Below are 14,672 nucleotides of genomic sequence, written 5' to 3' on the forward strand. Positions count from 1 at the left end.
TGGCGCCCTCTAGCGGTGTATTTGAGTTTTATATGTGATAAGGAATTGCTATATAGGAATTGCTAACTTCACAGTCGTGATTTTTTTATCATAATAAAACGACACTTTCCCTACCGGGCATATCTAATTAGAACTTCCTTGATTCATATTAATTTGTATAGCGTCTTTGACTTTTCTTGATAATTATTAAATTATTATCATTGTGTTACTCTATAACACGGACTCGGGAGTTGTTTTCATAGATCGTTCTCTATCATTATTACAGTTAATTTAGGTTAAAGTTGTTATCTCTTTTCTGTGTAGACGATAGTCAAAACGTGTGTTGTACGACCAAAAACAAAAAATATTTGGTGATAACTTTTTTAATACTAATTCATTTATACGAATCATAACAAAAATTATTACCCTTAAATATCACTTGTTTTACTACATAATAATTTTATTCAATTATAAGGTTAACATTGTAAAAGGTAAAATAAAATTTATTTTTATTATTTATGAGAAATGTTATTTTAATGGAACATTTTGAAATTAGTATTTTTAATTTATTTTAGTAATAAATAAAAAGTGTATGTTAATTGTTTCTTTATATTGTTATTTAATTCAATATATTTCTTTATAACATAACACATATTTTAAATACTTTTTATAATTTTTTATAGCTAAATCATGCCACAAAATGAATATATGGAAAGACACCGCAAATTATACGGTCGACGGCTTGATTATGAACAACGTATGCGGAAAAAAGAAGCTAGAGAACCTCATTTACGATCAGACAAAGCTAAACGTCTTCGTGGTCTTAAAGCTAAACTTTACAACAAAGAAAGGCGAAATGAAAAAATTCAAATGAAGAAAAAGATTAAAGAACATGAAGAGAAATTACAAAAGAAAAAAGAAGAAAAGCCTAAAGAAGGTGCCCTTCCTGTTTATTTACTAGACAGAGATGTTCAGTCTAGTGCCAAAGTACTATCTAATATGATAAAACAAAAACGCAAAGAAAAGGCCGGTAAATGGGATGTACCAATCCCTAAAGTACGAGCTCAAGCTGATGCTGAAGTATTTAAAGTTTTAAGAACAGGAAAATCCAGAAGAAAGGCTTGGAAGAGAATGGTTACTAAAGTTTGTTATGTTGGTGAAGGTTTTACAAGAAAACCTCCTAAATTCGAAAGATTTATCAGACCAATGGCATTACGTTTTAACAAAGCTCATGTCACTCATCCTGAATTAAAAGCTACCTTCTGTTTACCTATCATTGGAGTTAAGAAAAATCCAAATTCACCTATGTATACAAATTTAGGAGTAATAACTAAAGGTACAGTTATTGAAGTTAATATCAGTGAATTAGGTTTGGTAACACAATCAGGTAAAGTAGTGTGGGGAAAATATGCCCAAGTCACAAACAATCCTGAAAATGATGGATGCATTAATGCTGTTCTTTTAGTTTAAATAAATATTTATTTACCTGATTTTTCTGGTTTGTTTTACTTATTATCTGTCCTGCTTTATCTTAGTTCTATTCGTTATTTGAATGGACAACACTCAAATGACAAATGAGTGGAGCTCATACATTCAGAACTTCATAGTGACATGTCTATATAAGAGGTTACCCCAAGGTACTCATGAGACTGTCTTGATGAAACTAATAAAAATTTGGTAAAAATATATGGAATGTTATTTATTATTTATGTTCTTGCGTTTATACATATTGATATTTAATAAGCGAGATATCTAAGGATTATTAGCGGTAGAGTAGCTAGAATTTTTTTTTTACTTAACAAAAAATTTTAAAGGAGCATCAAATACAAACTGCACGAGGCACTGAAACCCTTTAACACTCCACTTCAGAACTGTACTGTACACAACTTACTATAAATAACTAGTTAATAACAGTAAAACCTCATTATTAAGCAATTCAATTTTATATGCAGATTTTTTATAGTTCAACTCTTATATCTTTTAACATTAAAAAAACTACATTAAATACAAAATACTGAATAATACTTCCTCTTTTCTAGCTTCTAAAATTTTGTAACATTAAAATAGCTCAGCTTAATATGTCAATAAAAGTAAAAAAAACAATTATCTCTACATCACACATATTGCATACCCAGAATAAGTATAATAAAACTCAAAATTTGACAAATTTGAGTTAATCTCATATTTGAAATAATTGATTTTAACTGAACAGAATGGTAAAATGAATTAAGTCAAATTTGTTTTGTGTATATTTAAGATGCAGTGAAAATTTTTAAATGAAACAACTTATTTTTCAGTAAAAAATTTTATTTAACCATTTATCTGTTTGTATTTTCCAATCATTGCAGATAGTTGTGTCGTTATGTAATAACAAATTATAATTTGCAATAATAACTTTATTTAGATGATACAGTGGCATATGAATGAAGGACGAATATCAGGAGATATGATACCCCCTTTAACAGTTGCTTTACATACAATATTTTTTAACGTATCTTTTCTAATTATTATGACAATTAAGACAAATTAACTTTATAAATTTAAAAAATTTATTTGTGTGCCAACTATCATGAGTTTTTTTAAAATAATTTTGTTTTGAATATTGTTAACACTTTTAAAATGTTCATTTCATACATGATAATACTATTTCTCTTTTTGTATTAACAGTTTTACTGTATATATTTTACTTTATTTAAAATAAATATACAATTTTATAATTGATATCAGATTAGTTAGCTAGAAAAAATAAATACATAAATAATATTTTCAAAAACAAAGTTATACATTGATTTTTAATAATAGTTTTGCTTTTGCAATACGATTACAATACTCTGGTAGTAAACCTAAAGATGCCAAATCTTCATTTGTAAGTTGAAATAATTGCTTTTTGAAAAAATATAAAATTGCATTCCAACTCATTATTTTCAACTTGGGTATAATAACCCATGCACTCACTAAACTGTTATTTTGTTCTAGTACTCTACTATCCCTATTGTACACCATACCATTACAATAATACAGTTTACCAGATGGTGTAATTGCAGAAGATAAAAAAAATATTGAACTAGGTAATCTACATAAATTTAAACTGGACCACTCAAGAGTTGATAAATTAAAGCACCATAAATCTTGAAAAAAATTGTGTTTATCATATCCTCCAATTACATACACATGCTTGTGTTGATTCCTACATTGAATCCAGCCATGATGAATTCTATTAGAAGGATAAAGTGAAGTTTTTCTATCTGATATAGTTGGTATATACTTCCACTTATTGATTTTCAAGTCAAAAATATGAATTATCTAAAATACATATTTTAATGTAAGTAATATATTTATTGAATACTATTTTCAAGATAATAATTCTGTTATTGAATAGAATAATTGATTCTTTAATAAAAATATGAAATAAGATTAAGTTTGGTTGGGTTATAATACCAACAAATTTTTGTATAACTTATAAAATACTATATTGATTAATGAATATTAGTTAGACACAAAACTTTTCCATGAAATTGCCTTTTTTCATTAAGTTTAAATAAAAAATAATTTTACCTAACATTGATAAAAATAAAAACAAAATACCTACAAGAATTTCATGAAAATACAACGATCATTTTAATGATATTATTGTATTAATATACAGTAGATAACAACCAATCGAATTTTTATAAGAAAAGCTTTAAAATAAAGTCTATTTCAAAATTTTGTAAAAATTATTTTATTATTATTATTTGAAATAAATATTAAAATATACTATTAATAGTCTAAAAATGCAAAAATTAAAAAAAAAAAAAAAAAATACAATAAAATTTTTATTAAATCAAAAGTTATAAGAGTTATAAGTTACATCTATTCCACTCTCTATATTAAAATATTTACTTGGAATGTATTTAAAAATATATCATGTCTTGCATCATGAAAAGTTCCACCAAACATAAACAAACATTCATTATAGTATGCTACATCATGTTTGAATTTTTGTTTAGTATTTAAGTATTTTCCATAAGCTTTTGATAATATCTCCCATTTTTTGGTTTCTAAATCAAGTCTATATACATCCATTTCATTTTTGAAATTTGACATACCAGTAACTGAATAAATAAATTGATCTTTCATTATTATAGGTTGACCATAGCCAGATTTTAGTAAAGTACTAGAACAGTTAATTTCATCAAACTTAATTCCATTTGGATCATTTTCTTTTAAAACATTACCTAAAATATAGTAAAAAAATTTCAATGATAGTAACTTATGTAAAAAATAAAATTTAAATACCAATAAATGTCTTGTAGTTAGATTCATTGCTAAAACGAGCTCCAATTCCACCATGTATTATTATCAAGTTTCCCGATAATATAATAGAACTATATTTTAACTGATGTGGTAAATTACATTTTAATTTTACCCATCTACATGCAACTAAGTCATACTTCCACAATGTTCCTGCAAATTTCTAAAAATAATATCACTATGAAATTTATTTTATATTTAAGCAATATAATTTTACTGTACATTATAAGCCTTACATTATTCATATAAGACATTTGATGTAAGTCTTCAATAATTGATTCGCCATAAATATATAAATAATCGTCATTACAGGCGATTCCATGATCTATTTTGATTAATGGTCGTTGGTTATGGTCACAATTATCTACATTAAATGTCAAATGTTGGAATAAATATGGCATAATATTCTAAAAGTATATTATAAGATTTAAGTGAAATTGTTCAATATTTATTAGATAATTATTGAATTAACTATATTATAAATAACTACATCGAATTAATTTACTCAGTCCAAGATCTTAAATAAAAATATGTCCAGCAAGTACTACTACTTAAAATAATAGTTAATTTACAAAATCAAATGCAAAATAATTTTTTAATTATTCAAAAAATGTTATCAAATTCAAATATAGTGTTATCATTTTAAAAAATGCACTGACATTATTTAAAAATCGTAATATATCACAGATTTACCTTAAGTTTAAATGTTTGGTGAAATTAGTCTAAAAATTTAACATTTTTTAGTTGTTGAATCTAAATTTCCTATAAGATCTAAAAGGAAAAAATTCTCAACTTAATACTTTACTTTAAGATAATCTCTCAGTTATAGGAAAGCCGATAGTTTAAGTTTAGGGTCAAAAATAAGTATGAAGAATGTTGCCAAACATCTTTTATTAAGTAGGCTATTATGTTGTAAAATTATATCGAATTTTAAATTTTGCTCCTGAGGTTAATTTTATATTCAACTGTAATAATTATTACTTATTTATGTATCACATTACATAATTATTATATGTAAATATCACGCAATTGTACATGGGACTGTTAACTTTGTACTATTACACTACGCATACAAAATTAATTTATGACATTTAGATTTTAAGATATTATCATTATTTACTACCTGAACTTCCTCTGGTAATTTTAGTCTTCGTTAAGTTCAACTAATAGTAGTTTAAACTATAATGGGCCCCTATTGTACGTATTTTTATTTTATTAAAATTTTAAAATGTTAAGAAAAAAGATTTTATAGTTCATGAAAATCTTATGACATTTTATCTGCCCGTGTACCTATTTTATTTAAGAATTTTTTTTGGTCATTTATTTCATTTTCGTGACCTTCAAAACACAAGCCTGTGGAGGGCACACTTCACCCCCCACCATTGTATTGACTCTAAAACAACGTTTTCGTAATTTTACAATAAAATCAAAATAAAAATATTAAATGGTAACGAACGGAGTTTAGGTATAATCTTTAAACACCAACAGTTATTTATAAAAAATTATAGAAATTTGATTATTGGTCTACAGATAGAATCGTCGCGTTTATTCTAAAACATTTGCAATTGATTTTAGACAAAAATGTTGTTTACGATCATTGTGGATAAAATCGTCGTACTAGTAAGATTAACGCATAAAATAACTTCTTGAAATTTTGAAGTCTTAGTAAGCTATCTTGATTACTTAACAAGATAGCTGTTAAGTGACACTAAATTTGAAGCCCTGTGTGACCGCGCGTAAAAACTAAATCCGATGCCGATTATAGTAACATTATAATCGGCATATCGTTATATATATCATTAAGATGTACAATAATTTATAAATTATATTATGCAACCGCAACTTATTAATTAAGTGTAAAATTATGATGCGTTAATCGATCTTGAGCCAACTTTCCGCAGATTTTGTGTTATATTATTACATAATTTTACTTACATTTCTAATAATCAATCAGTAACAGTCTAATTTAGTTTACTTTAAATTAGTACGCCTTATCAGTATAAAATTAAACATTTGAAAATAAAGCAATGAAATGACTTTACATCTATAAGAAATATTGATTGTTGAACCGTCCAACTATTAGTTATCGTGTAAATGCTTTAGTGGAACTAAAATAACATGTTCATCACTAAATCATATAAATAAATAATCATTACAAATCCAATTTAGTTTACATCTAGTTGCTATCGTAAATGTATACTGAATTACTGATTATCTAATATTTTTTCTGATTACCTAATATTTTCATAATTTGTGAACTCTATTAATATTTTATATTGAATTAATCTTTTACAAAATTAAATCGCTAATGTTATTTAATTTTTGCTCTTAAAATAAATATATCGTTTAAAATGGAGTATTTTTTCCCTAAATATTGCAACTCTTTTGTTAATCTTAAAGGTAAAACAGTAGTTATAACAGGCTGCAACACAGGAATAGGAAAAGAAACTGCTCTGAACTTTTATAGAAGAGGTAAGAATTAAATATTCAATCTAAGATAGAAAGCGTTTTAATCAATTTTTGTTCTTTTTTATTAAATAAAGTTTGATTTAAATTGCATTTTTTAGCCTAATTGACTTTTTAATGGAACAATTATGATACACGACAAATACAATTATTCATATAAACCAAAAGGTTCTATATTAGGATTTCTTAAAAATTACTTTTTTGAATATTATTTTAAATAATTCAACAGTTTATAATTTTAGCTTCGATGCGAAGCTGAGAAGGTATTGGTTTTACTAAGATGTGTTTTTTTTTTTTTTTTTTTGTGTCTGTTACCACTTTTTCTCAGCTCTCACCGAACCGATTTCTTTCAATGATACGTCAAAAGATCACAAATCGTATCTAGTCGAAGACATTACCCTCAAAAATTGAAAAAAATTCCCTCGTTCCCCGTAAATGGGGGAAACCTCCAAAAAAATTACAAATTTAAAAATCGCTAATTATCGAAATTTTTTCAATTTTTTTTACTTAAAAGTGCCATAACTTTTCCAAAAATGAACATATCAATATAATTCTTTTTTATATAGATGCATAATATCAATACCTTTCATTTGGTATATTTTTTTCATAAATTTAACCCTTAACCTGCCCACAAGGGGGGATTTAAAATGACAACTTTTTCACAAAAAATTTACTTTTTCAACTTAATTTTTTAAAGTGTTCCGGAAAGTCTGACACTTTTATATATATCTTAAATCAATGCTAATGTAATGTACTTTATTATGCAAAAAAAAAAAATTTCGGACTTTATTTTGTCTTCACGGTGAAAATAGCTACCGAATGCTATTATTGTGTGAAAATTCTCGATTTTATTTTTTACATTTTTAACTTTATAATGATATAACTTATTGAAAAGTGTATGGATCAACATAATTATTTAATGAGAAATAATATTTTTTAATAATCCCTTATATATATCTTTATCTGAATCAGGTTATTAATAAAGGACTAGCAGATCATGTTGCTTTTGGTATAATCCACCATTTTTTTAAATTATACACTATCTAAAGATTTGCATGGAAGCGTTTTTTTTGATAGTGATTTGAATCAATGTCAGATATCATAATACTTATCCAACTATGCCACGTCACCACTGTGCCGCGATCCTCCTGTGCTGGGTTTTTTATATATAATATAGAATACTTTATAACTAAAAGTTACTATATATAAATTAAAGATTGGTAAATTTAGTTACTTTCTAGATGAACTCTTTTTTTTTTTTTTTTTAAATTATTTAAGAACCAAAAGGTTTTATTTTTTTTTACATGTTAACTGCTGCTGTTATTAACACAATAATTATACTATTTATATATTCGAAGACAAGAATATTTGAATTATTAGTCAGCAATTCATATTTCCTAATTTTTTTGTATTAATAATATACTATCTATCGTGCATGTCGCACTATGCGTAAAAGAGCCTGTTACGGTGTTATTTAAGAGATGAACCTAAATACCCGTTACAATTAAGGGACCCACGAAGAGGATAACTGGCTAAGCTATATCTACCTTGAGGTACAAAGGGTTCCTATTTAATTTATAGACCATCAGATAAACTACCAAGGGACGTATTATACTAATGTAAACACTCTGATATTAATACAACGATACAGTTTAATAATTAGTAATTGTTAATGAAATAGTACATCCCGATGTATACCTAGAGACGTATCCAAACCGGGAGTCAACTGCGATGCACACATAGTCCTGACGGATCGATTAGATATGTCGTTAAGTTAAATTGAATTAGTCAGTGGCACTACTGTATATAAAAAGTATGGTGCGATAATAGCAAAAAGTGAACTACTGTTTAGCCCGGACGTATTATGGTTCATGACCGTGAATATGTAATAATGTTTATGTATGTTGTTTGACCTCTCGTTGGTATTGTATTGTGTTACTGTGTCAAAATCACCTAATTCTTCGTTAGCGATCTTATGTCTTATGAAAGCTATAAAAGACAGCAATATGAGCACTATATTATTATATAGCTGTATCTTGAAAAAAGTCGTTTCAACATTCAAGTTTCGAACTTTCGTAAGAAGTTTGCTATACAGTATTTTGTTTTTACATTTATATTCAATTCAGGTCAACTTTTATGCAAGTTAATGCCAAATTTAAATAGAAAAATAAAATAAATTATATTAAATTATATCAAATATCACGAATTATGATTATGGCAATCTTGCACTCATAACACAATTTTTTTGTTAAAAGGTTTTGGTTGAGTTGGGTTTCAAATTAATGTACTTAAATTTTGTTTATACGCGTATTATGAAGTTAATGTGTAAAATACCACCTACCCACCCTTAGGTTGAAGAGGGAGTATTGTTACTGTATTACACGTGTTACTGTGTTGTGGTCATCACTATAGATTATATTAAATCATTGTATATCCTATCATTTAATAATTGGCCATTCTGCATGTGACAGCAGTGGCGTAGTTATGATTTTGTTTTGAAAGACATACATACAAAATTGTTTATTACCCATCCAAACGAAAAAAATTGCATCGTCACCATGTAAATAATTTTATTTTAGGAAGTCTATCCCCATCATCACCATCATAGCAGGCCTGTCCTTACATATTGCCTTAAATATTTTTAATATTTATTTAGTTTTAAATTAATATCTTAATTATATTTTTAGTAAAAATAAAATTTTGATTTAGAGAGATTAACCTCTTTAATCTTCCTCCAAGTACTTTTTTTTGCTTTGCAAATACCAAGAGAACCGATTTTGAGCCAATGTATTTTTCTCTCCATGTAAAATATAGTTCCCGCGGTTATTTATATACAGTTATTTCATTGAGTATATTATCCCCTTCTTTTTTCATTAAATAATGATTTTTTCATAAAAAAGTGTAGATTCAAATTTAATTGTTTTTTTATAAACAAGGAAAGATTCACGATGAAAGATTTTTGGGGTAACTTTCGAATGTTGAACTTATTATTATCCATTTTATTATTAAATGGATATAATTTTTGATTATTTGTTGTACAATGCAATCACTCCGTTAAAACCATAAAACTAATAAAAGTCCCTTTTATCAGTGATTTGAAATATAATACTAAAAATTAGTTTCAACTCAAATACAAAAATTATTTAATTTAAAAAAAATTGATATAAATTATTAAAAACAGATATTTATTGAACAAACCACATAGACATTTAAATAACAATAATTACTATTAAATATAAATTAAATGTACAAGTACAATAATTGTAATAGACAAAACCTTAATGTAAAAATGAGGCATGTAATAATGAATTACACTAACAATAATCCACCATCTGATAAGTCATCAATAAGCTTAATGTATATAATTATATCTATAATTATATAATTTATTATATTATATATTATATTTATTATATAATAATTATATCTTTAATTATTGGATACAAGAGTTAATGAAAATCTGGAATACATTGTTAACTAATCACAGTATACACTTATTTGAAAACAATTAAAAAAAAAAAATTTCATAAAATTCGGCTACTATTCTAATTATTAAAACTTTTGATAGTCCAAAAAAAGTTTTACATTTTTCTATGATATATATATGAGTAGATTAAATATTACTTTATATTATAAGTTTGTAGTTAAAAAAAAAGAAGAGTATTACTCTTTATTTTTAAGGATCATGGCATTGTTTTTGTATTTTTGTCTAATTTATATATTTATATCGAATATAATGGAATTAATGAAACATATTAACCATAGTAGGAATTATTATATTATTAGTCTATTTCAACCAATATATATATTTTTTTTATGTAAAAATAGTGCATCGCTTTCTTTAAGTGATATGAAAATTTTTCATTAGCTTGATAAATGAAAAATGAAAATTCATTTTGCTTTCATGAAAAGTGAAAAATTATTTGATACGCTTTTTTAATCCTTGACACTCAATATGATTAATTTAAAAAAATGTTTGTTCTACCCTCCCTCTATTACTTCTTAAATATATATTAATTTAAGTCTTTAAATTTTAATATACAAATTTAACTGGTTTAAATATTGAAAAATGATCTAATTAAGAAAATGACTTAAGAAAATTGTTTGATAACAATTTTTGAACCATTTTTTTTGAAGATGTTATTACTTTTATATCTTTACGGGAGGAGAAATACTACGGGGCGATGATTTCCAGCTTTAATTTTTAATTTTTTATATCACTTAATATGTCCAATATGTAAAATATTGGTTCAAAATTTCACATTTTTTTTAGTTAAATTAGTAGCATGTTAAGTTTTATAAGCTTTATAAACAAAATATGATATATTACTATGTATTTTTGAAGATGATATAAGGTATATTTATACTATAAATTGACTATATTCAATTATCCTGTATTAATATTTTCGAAAATAATCAGGAGAAATTAATTAACGTTTTGAATTTTTTTTATATGATATTTATTTAAATTTATTACTTTTAGGCGCAAGAGTCATAATGGCTTGTAGAAGCATATCTAGAACACAAGCGGCTATAGATGATATTAGAAAAATTACTGAAGCAGAAGAAAATGTTGGAGAATTAGTATTCAAACATCTAGAATTGTCATTTCTTACTTCTGTAAGAAAGTGTGCTTGTGAAATACTTGATTCAGAGACACGCATAGATATTTTGATAAATAATGCAGGTAAATAATAACCATTGTCTGAAAATTAATTACTTCTTATATATGTTAATACATGAATAATATTACTTGTAAAACATTATATTATTCATAAAATTAGTTGGGATATTTTTAGAAAGTCGAAAATATAGCTACTCAAGTCATACTCTGATGAAAAATAAGGAAGTTTTCATTAAAAGTAAAATTAAAACTATTAATAGTTGGCGATATTAACACTAGTAATTACTAGGTATGATTTTCACGACCCAACAAATGCTTTTTATTATTTAGTCCTCAATAGTGCTTATTGGCACTCTATTTTTCACATGAAGTATAAAGTTAGATGGAAAAAAAGTTGCCAATTTGTTGAGATTTTTCAATTGCTTTAAAAACCATTTCCCGTTTAAATTTTTATAACTTGCACAATAATAAAATATTACCCATCGAATTTAATTTTTAGTGAACATTGTTTGGTATTTTATAAGTTGACTAATATTTAATTTCGATACGAAGCTAAGAAAGTATTAGTTTTACTATGGTATGCATTTTTTTTATATCTGTACTTTAAAATTCTTAGCTCTCATTGGATCAATTTGGTTGGTCTATGTGTCAAAAGAATTTTATATAAAATTTAGTAATCTATTTTCGAAAATAAAAGTAATTTTATTTAAAATGTATTAAATAATTTAATATCAAATAATTTTGATTGTCCATAAAAAAATTTTAAACAACCACAATAGATGCAATTTTCACGTGATACCTTCATAACGAAAGAAGTTTCATTTCATCCTCGCGTACTCGTAACACACATTGGTTTTTTTTTATCAAGATCCCATAAGACCTAAAATTATATTTTTCAATGTTCAGTCTTTTTAGTTTTATTACTTACTTCTTTCACCTAACCATCATAACTAATATTGTGACCTGAAATTTGAAGTTATTGTTAAATATTTTGAAATATGTTTTTTTATCGAAAAAAATAAATATTAATTGTGTAGTTCTTAAATATGTATTGTAATTATTTTGAATAAGTATGGAGAAGATATTATGTAATAAAATGTTTATAAATTTCATAGGCATTATGCTTTGTCCCAAAACACTATCAGAAGATGGATACGAATTACACTTGGCTACCAATCATTTGGGACATTTTTTATTGACTCTTTTGTTACTTCCAAGGATATTGAGATCATCTTCAGCAAGGATTATTAATGTTTCTTCGTTGGCTCATAATTGTGAGTATTTAATAATTTCGTGATACTTCTTATGTAAATTTTTTAGCTATAATATTAATTTAGGGGGTGACCAGCTTATGCATTTTGAAGATATAAATTTGGAAAAGAATTATACACCTAGTGGAGCGTATGGAAGATCGAAATTAGCTAATATTTTGTTTACTGTCGAATTAGCTAAACGATTGGAAGGTACAGAAAAGTAAAAAAATGTTGATATTTTATAGAATATTTTTTTTTATTTAACAAAATGAAAATTCTTATTGAATATTAAAATAATTAATATTTAATATGAATAATCACAGGTACTGGTATTAATGTTTATGCTGTAAACCCAGGAGTAGTACACACTGAATTGAGTAGATACGCTGACCAAACCATATTTCCTGGAGCTACATGGCTTTACAACGGATTTACAAAATATTTACTAAAAACGCCAGAACAAGGTTGTCAAACAATTCTATATTGTGCCTTAGATAGTCAATGTGCTAATGAAACTGGATTATATTACAGGTGTTTAACATTATATAATAAATTACTCATAATTTAATATCTATTCTTTGATATTGGTTTAGCGATTGTAAAAATGTTGAACCAAATCCTGCAGCTAAAGATCAAAATATTGCGAATGAACTGTGGGGTGTAAGTTGCAAACTCGTCAAAATTGATTTAGAAAGCAATTATTTTAAAGCCGATTAAACATCAATATTTTCACTAGTTAATTTGTTACAAAAAATAATAATTATAATTCAACATTATTAATTTAATTTAAATTTTATAAAATGAATCAATACTGTTCATAGTTATATCTTATTTATAAATTATCCTAATATAGTTATATCTCATTTTTATTCAAATAGTGTTAATGATTCGTGGTAATTATTATATTCAGAAAGAGGATCAGAATAACAATGAATGAAAAAAAAAAATATTATAAAATTGTATGTTTAAGTTGAAATCATATTAAATTTTTATACAAATTGATTCATTTCTTGATTTAAAAGTTATCTTTATGCAAAACTATTACGCATTTATAAATTATTTTTTCTTTAAATTTTATTTTATTTTATAGTTCATAAAAATTAAGTTTCACTATTTTATTTTTATTATAAAGTTTAGTATGGTAAGCGTTGTGAATGATTTTCAAAATATTATATTTTGAAATTTGTAATAATTATGGTAATAAAAAAACCCAGCACAGTGGTGAAGTGTCATAGTTGGTTTAAGTATAATGATATCTGACTATCAAAAAAAAAAAAAACGCTTCGATGCAAATCTTTAGAAAGTGTTTAATTTTAAAAAATTGGTGTATTATTCCAAAAGCTACAAAATCTGTTAGTTCCTTATTAATATCCTGATTAAGATAAAGTATGTCGAATGAAATTAAAGGGATTAATTAAAAGGGATTATTAAAAAATATTATTTCTCATAAAAAAATTGTGTTGATCCATATACTTTTCAATATGTCATAGCATTATAAAGTTAAAAATGTAAAAAATAAAATCGAGAATTTTCACACAATAATAGCATTTGGTAGCCATTTTTACCGTGAAGATAAAATAAAGTCGGAAATTTTTTTTTTGCATAATAAAGTAAATTACATTAGCTTTAATTTAAGATATAATTAAAACATTGTGCAAAAAATTAAAAAAATTTTAAATTTTTTGAAAATGAATTTCAATGAGTTTATAATTAATCTTATACAAACAACCGAACAATTTTTAAGTTTAAAATTATTAGATTATTTATATAGAATAAAAATAACCTTAAAGCTTTAAAGGTGTAAAAAGAAATGTCCATTTTTAATAATATATATATAGAAATTATAATACACTTAGCAAATGAAATTACCATAATTCTATTATACAGATTGTTCAGTAAGTAAGAAAATAGGTCAATTATTATAAACAATAAGAATAATAGAAACCAGTTTTCATAATTCTGAACATTCTATATATTGTAGCTATTAGTTCAATAAGGAGAAAGTAATTATTTTTTTAATATGTAATATTTAAACAAAAATAATTTAAAATAATTTT

General features: G+C 24.9%; 3 protein-coding genes across 10 annotated transcripts; 2 read left to right on the plus strand and 1 right to left on the minus strand.

The window, feature by feature from the left end:
- The first annotated feature begins 240 nt into the window (after positions 1-240).
- LOC126900491 (ribosome biogenesis protein NSA2 homolog) lies at positions 241-1,469 on the plus strand. The gene is made up of 2 exons (XM_050676236.1): positions 241-470; positions 663-1,469. Exon 2 carries the CDS (start codon positions 670-672, stop codon positions 1,447-1,449), a length of 780 nt encoding a protein of 259 aa, XP_050532193.1. The 5' UTR covers positions 241-470; positions 663-669; the 3' UTR covers positions 1,450-1,469.
- An 805-nt stretch (positions 1,470-2,274) lies between these two features.
- Positions 2,275-8,494, minus strand: LOC126900488 (kelch domain-containing protein 10-like). 8 transcript variants are annotated; one of them, XM_050676226.1, is made up of 5 exons: positions 8,437-8,494; positions 4,509-4,636; positions 4,258-4,435; positions 3,862-4,196; positions 2,275-3,282 (listed from the first exon to the last, which is right to left on the minus strand). In XM_050676226.1, exons 1-5 carry the CDS (start codon positions 8,477-8,479, stop codon positions 2,758-2,760), a joined length of 1,209 nt encoding a protein of 402 aa, XP_050532183.1. In that variant the 5' UTR covers positions 8,480-8,494; the 3' UTR covers positions 2,275-2,757. The 8 variants fall into 8 exon arrangements, with proteins under 8 accessions (XP_050532183.1, XP_050532185.1, XP_050532188.1 ...); XM_050676228.1 differs by lacking the exon at positions 8,437-8,494 and adding an exon at positions 6,208-6,386 and having other exon boundaries at positions 2,276-3,282; positions 4,509-4,679; XM_050676231.1 differs by lacking the exon at positions 8,437-8,494 and adding an exon at positions 6,208-6,385 and having other exon boundaries at positions 2,276-3,282.
- Positions 6,401-13,435, plus strand: LOC126900490 (retinol dehydrogenase 12-like). Its single transcript, XM_050676235.1, has 6 exons — positions 6,401-6,744; positions 11,222-11,425; positions 12,478-12,636; positions 12,700-12,825; positions 12,939-13,146; positions 13,209-13,435. Exons 1-6 carry the CDS (start codon positions 6,624-6,626, stop codon positions 13,330-13,332), a joined length of 942 nt encoding a protein of 313 aa, XP_050532192.1. The 5' UTR covers positions 6,401-6,623; the 3' UTR covers positions 13,333-13,435.
- Positions 13,436-14,672: the final 1,237 nt, after the last annotated feature.

Source organism: Daktulosphaira vitifoliae, unplaced genomic scaffold, assembly GCF_025091365.1.
Source record: "Daktulosphaira vitifoliae isolate Bord-2020 unplaced genomic scaffold, ASM2509136v1 Scaffold_3, whole genome shotgun sequence".
NCBI classification, from domain to species: Eukaryota; Metazoa; Arthropoda; class Insecta; order Hemiptera; family Phylloxeridae; genus Daktulosphaira; species Daktulosphaira vitifoliae.